General features: G+C 32.0%; 1 protein-coding gene across 1 annotated transcript; it reads right to left on the bottom strand.

The window, feature by feature from the left end:
• Positions 1-551: 551 nt before the first annotated feature.
• Positions 552-4,467, bottom strand: LOC149394725 (cold-regulated 413 inner membrane protein 1, chloroplastic-like). The gene is made up of 6 exons (XM_089615981.1): positions 4,134-4,467; positions 3,920-4,036; positions 2,738-2,833; positions 2,594-2,658; positions 1,565-1,634; positions 552-801 (listed from the first exon to the last, which is right to left on the bottom strand). Exons 1-6 carry the CDS (start codon positions 4,289-4,291, stop codon positions 636-638), a joined length of 672 nt encoding a protein of 223 aa, XP_089472107.1. The 5' UTR covers positions 4,292-4,467; the 3' UTR covers positions 552-635.
• Between the last annotated feature and the right edge of the window lie 6,219 nt (positions 4,468-10,686).

Consider the following 10,686-nt stretch of genomic DNA (forward strand, 5'->3'; position numbering starts at 1 on the left):
ATAATTTAGTAAGCTTAAAAAGATTATAATATTAAATTCAGGAAAAAAATAGTGGAAATGTTTTATTTACGAGATTGGCGTGTTTATTTGCCCCTCGATCTCAATCCCAATCATTTTCCTCTCTAAACCGACAAAAATGTTGGAGATCGAGGAAATGACTCCACCTCAACATTACATCAAAATTAATGTTGAGCGTCAGAGAACACGTTAGAGGAAATTCATACATGTCATTTTTAGTTAATTGTTTATTTTCTCTCTTATCGGACAAATAAAACCAGAGTATACCTCACCGACGAGATTGGAGTTACCAAAAAAAGTACGACACCCTAATTACACACGACCTCAAGGTCCAGACTTGGGTCGAACCGCATAAGATCATTTATGTTTAATTTCCACGTTGATATGTCTCTTCAATATTAGCCAACACTACTACTAAAATTATAGATAAATAGAATTTATGACTTATTATTGCACGGCATCTAAAAAAAAACTTATTTCATATGTGATAAAAACACACATGGATTAAAATATAACGATGGCTCTATATGTGATAAGCCAATAAACACTGAAGTGCATTCCATTCAAATAGTCAAAAGCACGTACTTAAATTTTAGGATTTAGGAATTTACATAGAACTAGAAAAGCAGCCCGAGCGACACAGCGCTTACACAAACGATAGATACGGTGGCAATGATCGAACCTAGATCGAATGATTTCTGCAAACTTCCTGCTCGCCAGAAATGTTGGAACGCCAAATATCCCGAAATCACAAGCGATGCGATAGCACCTTCTTTTGTTCCCCTGCCAATCGAGACAATCAAAAGCATCAAAAACTCGGAAATGCTTTCCTTCTTTTGTTGATTTGTTAGGGTTTTTTTTTTGGACTTTTGTGATGGTGTTACTGTAGTCCCCAACCTTCCTTGTTAGCATTTTTGTCCCAAACCTATTGATTTAATTGCTCTTTTGGTCCTTTTCTAAAAAGAAAAGTTATATCTAGACTTGAACTACTTTAAGTATATTTACTAACAAAAATATCTTGTTAATTTTACAAATTAAACTAACAAATTTTTATTTTGACCCTAAAAGTACTAAATAAAAGTACGATTTAAGATTTTAAGAGCATTATTTTAATATAAAAACAAGTTACTTTTGTTTATATATGTGTTTAAAGATGTTTAAGTGCCCCCAAAAAGGACAAAAAGAGCTACTAAATCAATAGACTAAGAACCATAATGCAACAAAATAGATAAATTTAGTGACCAGAATAACACAAGGGGGCAATTAGGCCAATAGGCCACCCTCGTTTTAAAAAATAGTCCAAGTTTTATTTTATTAAAAAAATAGCCCAACAAGCCGAAATTAACCGAACATTTAATTTAATTAACTTCGACCTGATGGGCTATTTTCCTAATAAAATGAAACTTGAATTGGATCTTTAAAATGAAGTACATGATTTGACTACTTACAACAAATACATTATTTATTATTTTCATAAAACTTCAAGGACTATTTTCGTTAAAAATCTTATTTATTATTTGCATTCGAAAGCAAAATACATTTTTACCTCAGGTTCATAACTCGGTGTGGAGCCAAAATCACCAACAACATTGCTAGAAATGGCAACTCAAGCTCCGCTAAAAGATAAGAGGCCAAAGACAGACAACAAATCTAGAGTTAACAAAAGAGTTACATTCAATATATATATATATATATATATATATACACACACATTTTGTGGCCAAGGACCGACAACAATGCACGAAGCCACAGCAGGATGAGGGGGTTTAGCCCCCTGATTTTTTATTAGTTTTTTTTTTATTAAAAAATAACATACTTAAGAATTGAAATATGCAGTGTTTAAGGTAAAGAGTTTATATTGCTTACCTAATAGTTTAATAACCATTTGTATTTATATTAAAAACTCAGCTTAAAAAACCTTAATAAAAAGCCTCGCATTGGAGTTGAAATGAAAATGGCATCGTTTGGCATAGCTTTGTTTTTAAAAAAAAAAAGCTTTTAGATTCAATTTTTGGAAAAAAAAACTTTTTTTTTTTAAAGCTGACAGGTGTTTGGTAAGCTGTTTATAAAATAGTTGTTACTGGTAACAAAAGCTGATTTTGCGTTTGGTAAAACAAATATATTATAGTAAAAAGACTAAAATAGACATGTTTTTAAAAATTAAATAATAATTATTAATCACGTGAGGATATTAAAGTAATTTTATATCAGATATAAAAACGCTTTTTCTAAAAGCTAAGATTCATAGCTTTTGTGACTCATGTACAATTTTAAAAATCGTTTTTGAAGTTTTTTCTAAAAACTGTTTTATCAAACACCAGGATTGCACTTTGGTTTTTGCTAACAGCAAAAACAGGCTTAAAAAAGTTGTGCCAAACATGCCCAATATATGTTGATTACTTAAATTCAATACAAAAAAATTTCTAAAATGTGATGGATATTGCTTTATATAAATCTATTTTCATCTTAATCTAAAAAAATCTACCAAATTCTGCCTAATCTAAAACAAACAAAAAAAAATTAGCACCCCCACATAAAAAATCTATATATATTTTAAAACTGAAGAGAAACTGACCAGGAATAAAGAAAAAGAGGCGAACTAGAAGAGCCAAAAACGCAGTCCACATACCGTACTCGCCCCTTCAATCAAATACAGAAAATATGTATTAAAAAATGTCAGACAATGCAAGAAAAGCTTAGTTTCTAATAAAGGCTTTACCTAATCCACGCGACGATGCTCGCTGGTGCTTGGATAGCAAGCAACGGGACGAGAAATGGTTTCTGAATAGCCGTTCCCTTTGCGACCATTAAAACCCTGCAACACATTACAATACAAATTTGACAGTCTATTCAACATTTTTTACACAAAAATATCCATTTAATCACACCATTATGAATAGTGTTATGTATGTATCGCTGCCAAAAATGAAGAATCACCCATCTACATGATCTTAAATTGTATCCATAGGTGTTTTACCGTGCAATTTAAAAAAGAAACATAATAATTGAAGAATCGCTCACCTACATGATCTTAATTATGTTCTCTTTTGATCAATCAAGCAACATAAAACAGTACCGCAAAGAATCTAATGACGCTTAACAGACGTTTTTAGAAACGGTCATAATTCCAAGCAGTCTTTCAACTATATGATAACTCGCACAAATGCACAAACAATCACTATCTGACGAGAGAGATAGATAGTTGATCATGTTCTCTTTTGATCAATCAAGCAACATAAAACAGAACCACAAGGAATCTAATCACGCTTAACAGACGATTATAGAAACAGTCATAATTCCAAGTAGTCTTTCAACTATATGATAACTCACACAATTGCACAAACAATCACTATTTCACGAGAGAGATAGATAGTTGATCATGTTCTCTTTTGATCAACCAAGCAACATAAAACAGAACCACAAGGAATCTAATCACGCTTAACAGACGTTTTTAGAAACGGTCGTAATTCCAAGTAGTCTTTCAACTATATGATAACTCACACAAATGCACAAACAATCACTATTTCACGAGAGAGAGAGATAGTTGATCATGTTCTCTTTTGATCAACCAAGCAACATAAAACAGAACCACAAGGAATCTAATCACGCTTAACAGACGTTTTTAGAAACGGTCGTAATTCCAAGTAGTCTTTCAACTATATGATAACTCACACAAATGCACAAACAATCACTATTTCACGAGAGAGAGAGATAGTTGATCATGTTCTCTTTTGATCAATCAAGCAACATAAAACAGAACCACAAGGAATCTAATCACGCTTAACAGACGTTTTTAGAAACGGTCATAATTCCAAGTAGTCTTTCAACTATATGATAACTCACACAAATACACAAACAATCACTATTTCACGAGAGAGAGAGAGAGAGATAGAGAGATCACGCAGAGGAAATGGTGGAGATCCAGAGGAGAGAACGATGAGAAATAGGCGCGGAATAACACACCGCACCGAAACCCCTGCCTTTCTTCAACGTCGTCGTTTTGCTTCCGAATCCAAATCTGAAGAGAAAAAAAAACCGAATACGGTTAAAAAAATAAAAGAGAAATCTCTCGAGTTCGATCGAGTATCAAAACTTTGGAAACGCCGATTTCTGACCTCACGCTGAGAGGATCGCACAAAGTAGAGCTCGGAGCGAAGTTCAGAGGCTTGAGCCGAGATCGGAGGAGTGTGAGAGATGAAATCTTGCTCTTGTTGTTGTTGTGGAGAGAGAAACTGTTCGCCGATAATAAGCATGTCAGAGAATGAGAAGCCATTTTTCGCAATAGTCAGTCCAGAGAGAGAGTGACGGAGAGAAATATTTCCTTTTCTCGACTATTGGGAAAGAAACGACAGTCCTAAAAATATAAATAGTCAGCTCAGAGAGAGAGAGTGGAGAGAGATATTTCCTTTTCTCGACTATTGGGAAAGAAACGACGGTCCTAATTAAACAAAATTTTGCTTGAATCTCCACCGCAAGAATTCATTTCTGTTTTGATTTATTTGGGATCTTTACACGAGAAAGTATCATATAGGGAAAGTATCATAGAAATTATGAATCCCATGTTAAATAATATCTAATAGCGAAAATATCAGAGAAAATATGAATCCTTCAAATGTATATTTTTACAATTTTTATAATTCTTATCGGAAAAGCGACGAATATTTTTATAATTTTTGGAAATATCGAATGTATATTTTTACAATACTTATAGTTATACCAAAAGATATTAGTGAGTCAGATATTCTTCTTTGATTGACTCAAAAAATCATAACAAGAGTTATATCTGACTCAATAAAGCTCGTGAGGATATGAACATATAATTAACAGTAGTAATATAAAGAATGTATTTTATATTTCTAGAAATCATAGAGATAATCGCCACATTTAGATTAAATACAAATGATTTTTTTTTAATGTAATGACCATATAGAAGCATTTTAATCAATTGACAACACCAACAATACGTTTCTTTCTTCATAGTTCCTCGACGACATACATAAATATGGAAAGTATATGATGAATTCCTTCCAATTATTTTGTGCAAATACAACAGAACAACATTTTTTATTTCAAGCTTGGAAAAAAAAACTAATGTCCTAAATGAATATTTTGGTTGTTCATTAGATTTTTTTAGCTTTGGAAAACCCGTATTGGGCTGGAAACCACCGTGTGTTATCACGATTGAATCATGATTTATATTTTCTAAATCTAAGAATCACAAATGATCAGGAAAAATCTATTACATATGTTTACATATTCTATCCAACCAAATCTATTACCAAAACAAGTTTTAAGGGAACTGATTTGTAATAATAATAAAAAAAAACTATCAACAAAGTGAAGAAAAAAAAAATATTGAAAATGGGCTATGTGGCTTCGTGCTATATATCTGTATTAATTTTTATTTGAATAAACTTTAAATACCAAATTATTAATTAAGTCTAGATATTTTCACACACACATATACATATATCTAATATACACAAGCAATATGCGTGCGCGTTGTGGTAGGATGCGTAAATCGTTAAAAACATATCATTACGTATACATATTTGTTTTATGTTATAAATTCATTTCGTATGTACCCAAAATAATGGATGATTAATTTATAAATATGTTCACTTAAAGTGATATTAGTTTAATTTAATGGCCTGAAATCAACTCAGATAAATAAGCACATCTAAATATGAAAAGACCTCAACATAAAATTAGACAATGTAATTAGTCAATGTAAAAGAGAACTTTTAAATATTGCCGGTATTAATGATAATATGAGTAATTTTCGATGGGACCCATTATCCTCGGCAATTTCTTAAAAGGAAAGTAACAATGACATCTCCAGATGCTATAACAATGTTACCGAATGGATATCATTGGTCCAATTTAACAGAGATAGTACTGTTATAGATAATTTATTTATTGTGATATATATTATCGATTAATAAATTTTTTTAGAACGAAATCTGGATTATTGATGATATTGATAAAGAACAAATACAAAAAATTCAGAACGGAGATAAACTCCTACATAAAAGTTGAGATCAACCAAAATAAACTATAAAGAGAGCTATATCTCCTGAGATATAAACAGCAATAAAGATGCCGAGATGCATGTGACGGGATTGCTCTATCGTCCTCTAAAGAAGAGAACTAATTTTTGGCAGATTATTGGTTCCGCGTTGAAAACTTTAGAAGTCTTTCCTTGGTTGACCATGATAAACACATGTCTTCGGGTTGTATAGACAAAACATCCAACCAAGTTTTACGAACAGGAAGGTGGACGACGACTAACCCGTCTCCAATCCAAATCATAAGACAACACCAAATAAAATTTCTAATACAAAAATAATGATGAACGAAATAAGGAGAAAACATAAAATTAAAACAGTTGCTAACACCAAGGTACCATCCACAATAACGACCCAAAATTCAGATCTACTACCACCTGTTTCCCTCGAAGCAGGGCCGGCCCAACCTACAATGAGGCCTTAGGCAATAATAAAATTTGAGGCCTCTATTTTGAAAACATATAAAATGTAATCTAAAAAATTGGGTTTTATACATAATAATAATTTTATTTTTTAGGCTTGTTTTTCTAAAATTTTGAGTATTTTTCTAAAATTTGAGGCCTTTTTTGAACTTATTTTTCCATTAAAAATTTTGAGGCCTTAGGCCATTGCCTATGTGGCCAAGAGCTAAGGCCGGCCCTGCCTCGAAGCACCAGGCTTGCCAAAACACTCTCCGGAGATCCAGACACCTTGAGACAAAAAGGAACGGTGCACCACAGACTCTTAAACGTCGTATAAGCCATCCAACGCCGAACCGAGGAAGACAAACCCCGTCAGAGACGAAAAGAGCTGGCGCACCACCGATCCTGACACCCACCCCTATGACAATTCCTCTTAATGGAGTTGAACCACCAACTCCATATTCGCCAATGCCCCGACGAGGACAATCTGCCTACTTCAAAGAGAGGTGCGCCTCCACCTCCGTTTGTCACACCAACAAAAGCAGCGCCAGTCGCTGCAACTGTGCCGCCAAATCCTCCATCGAAATCACCGCCGAAGTCTCTGTTGCCGTCAAAGTCGTCATCAAAGCTGCACTCTAGAATCACCTCCTCCAATCTCACCTTATGGACGCTAAAATAAGTTTCCCCTCCCCCGGGATAGATAACAACACACACGAGCGGGTGAGCCGTTGCCAGAGCTTGCCCCATGGGAGAGAACGGATCTGGCGGCTGTTTTTTATTTTAGAAACCCTAGCATCGGATCGACTCGTATATTACCGATTAATAATTTTGAACATATATGACATTATATATTGGGCATTTAGGCTTCTATAGTCCTTACTTTTTAGCATGTGTAGATGAGATGACAAAAGATTAATACATTTTCTATATTCTCGTATTTTAAGCTTTAGGTAACCTTTTGAAAACAAATATCAACATTCAAGACTCAAGAATATCACAAAGGGAAATGGCCACAAGTAGTATTAAATTTGATACTTTAGACCAAAATAAACCAAACAATGTTTTTGGACACTTTTACTAATAATTGTAGACATGAAAGTATACAGTTATCATAAACTTTAGACTTATAAATCTACAAATAACAACAATTGTAGATATATGGTTACAGTTACTAGTAGAAGTGTCCAACAATATAATTTGGCTTATTTTAGTTTAAAGTATCAAAGTTGCTAGTGCTACTAGTTGAGATCATTCCTCTATCACGAATGCACGTTGGCTTCAAATGTATTGGACCTTATTTTAGTGATAAGCCCAAAAACATTAAGCTTTCCCATCTGTCATTGAAGATACATAAGATTTATTAGATTTTTCTCAAAATGTGAATCTTGCGGACCTAAATGCCTATGAATATGTGGAAGGAATCAGGCGGAATTAATTTCAAAGGTAGCTTTACTGTTGACGGATTTAGGCTTAAAATGGAGGATGAGGAAATTTCAGATTGGATAGTTATGGAAATATATGGATTTGTGATTTTTCATAAACACCGAAATGGGATATTGGTGATAGAAAATTTCAATAGAGGTGTAGAGGAAGGGATTCTCCGGCTGAAGGGTTATGATGAAGCAAGTTGAGCTAGAGATCCGATCGAAAAAAAAGATTAGGTAAAGTGAGTTTTATAAACACAGTATTAAAAGAAGTTCCAGAAATATCTAGGTTACGAAAGATTCTTCAGCTTCAGCACAACAGAAGACTTTTCTAGAAAGGATGATAAACATAATGACAACACTCGTAATTTTATTATTATATAGAGTTAATTTCGTTGGGGATAAAAATGTTAATATATTAAATTCAAAGGACAAACTCGTAATTACACGTTAGACTGAACAGTAAATTTTAGTCTATATGAATATAAATTCGTAATGAACTATATTAATTGAAAAGAAAAGAAAAAAAATGAATTAATAGAGGTGATATCTTTTAACGCTACAAAAGCAATAATTATTCATAGAAGTGTAAATTTTCCTAATTTTATCAAGCCCAACCAAATTTGTGTCTATATAAGAGGGACCGCTGCTTAGTTATTACTAATAGGAAAAGGAAATGGACGTACATTTCTTTTCAATTTTCTATCAAGTATAGATGATCAATGGATTTTCAGATGGGGGACTCATTAATGGCATCGTTTGACATAGCTTTGTTTTTAAAAAAAGTGCTTTTAGATTCAGTTTTTTAAAAAAACTGTTTTTTTCAAAAACTGATAAAGTGTTTGGTAAACTGTTTTTAAAACAGTTGTTGCTGATAACAAAAACTGATTTAGCGTTTGGTAAAATAAATATATTATAGTAAAAAGACTAAAATAGACATAAAATAAATATTTAACAGTGCTATGGATAATCACGTGAGGATATTAAAGTAATTTTATATCAGATACAAAAACGTTTTTTTCTAAAAGCTAAGATTCTTAGCTTTTGTGACTCATGTACAATTTTTAAAATCGTTTTTGAAATTTTTTCTAAAAACTGTTTTACCAAACAGTGAGATTGCAGTTTGGTTTTTGCTAATAACAAAAACAGGCTTAAAAAAGCTGTGCCAAACACGCCCAATATCTAATTTGTTGTGTATCCTAAAATTAACTTTAACGAAACCCTATAATTATTTGAATTCCTTCAGACACGTGGGGCAATGGCTTATTTCTTCTCAGTGATTTGAAGTTTTGAACATTAGTACACCTCCAGATTAAAAATAGTGGAAATTGCTTTTGGTGGCAGTTTTTTGTTACTTTTTGCAAGAATAATGGAGACGGTAAATATTTTCTATCCAAAACGCTACAAATTCCACATCCCAAATAAGTAGTGAAGTGAAGTTAAACCCTTAAATTACTGTTTTGAATTTGTATACTGATTATATGTTTGAAAAACGATAGACTAATTGCAGGTAAACTTTAAAATTAAAAATGTATACTGATTACAAGTTTGAAAATAATGTATCTCGATTGTAGTGGAAATTGTTTCTGGTGGCGTTTTTTTTGTAATTTATTGCTTATGAATTTTATTAAGGATTCGTAAAGTGTGTTCATAGCTAAATACATTGTTTTAATCATTGATATTGTTTGGAGTTTGAAACTTGTAATTGCATTATACACCTGAAGCCATGTCTATAATTGGTATTTGGTAAGCACAACAATTGAGTAATCCCGAAGCCTTGTGTTTTCTCTCATTGATTTTTCAAATTATTTTTCATTTCTTTTCACAAATATCAGAAATCATCTTTATATTAATCTTTCAAGTCATAAATTTTATTTGTCACTTGACGTTTCTCTAAAATTTTCATTCTCAATTTTGCCTAACTACGATCACAGAGCGATTTTACATTTTAAGCGTGATCTATTGCCGCTTCTTTTTATTTTAAATAAGCATTCACATTTTCTCTACGGTCGTATTCTAAAACCCTACTATCTTATTCTCCTGGGGTATTTTTTTTACCGATATTATTGTGATCCAAGTTCTGAAATATCATACAAAACAAAAGTTTAAATTTCAAAAAGTGAACATAACTGGAAAAAATAGTTAAAACATAAGAAAGAAACAAATCGCACTTACACTAAATATTTAAATCAAGCATTCCCATTTTTATACAATATTTTTAATGTAATTGATATTATTTGAATGCAAATATTTTTATAATGTGATTGGAATTATTCAAATACAAAAAGAAATTTTTTATAATGTGATCGGTATATTGTCAAAGTACAATATGTATTATTTAAGATACATAATTTATACACTTTTTTATATATTTTGTAAGTTTCATCTTTAGTTTTATAAAGTTTTTCTTACTTCATTTTTGTACACTTTTTTTTTTACCAAAATTTAGTTTTGTAACATCATAGTCACAAAAGACCTTCAAGATTTTTTTTTCTAAATGAAAAAGAATAATTGTTCAACAATAAGAACAAGATGTATATTGAAGTTTTATATGAGAATAATCGAGTCGACTTCAAGGTCAATCAGACTATGACTAGTAGAACCATAAGCATAAAAGTGTCGTGGAGCATGGCAATGCACGCATCAAGTGAATATTACATTATTATGCCGACTGTGGAGAACGAAGAAGACATGCTTTTACCACCACATGAATGTAAGTTAAATCGCAATATTATTTTCATTAACTAAATGATCCATTTTAATTTCTTAAATTAT

This window comes from Urtica dioica, chromosome 5 (genome assembly GCF_054948205.1).
Source record: "Urtica dioica subsp. dioica isolate 48M chromosome 5, U.dioica_male_clone48M_v1_H2, whole genome shotgun sequence".
Taxonomy (NCBI): Eukaryota; Viridiplantae; Streptophyta; class Magnoliopsida; order Rosales; family Urticaceae; genus Urtica; species Urtica dioica.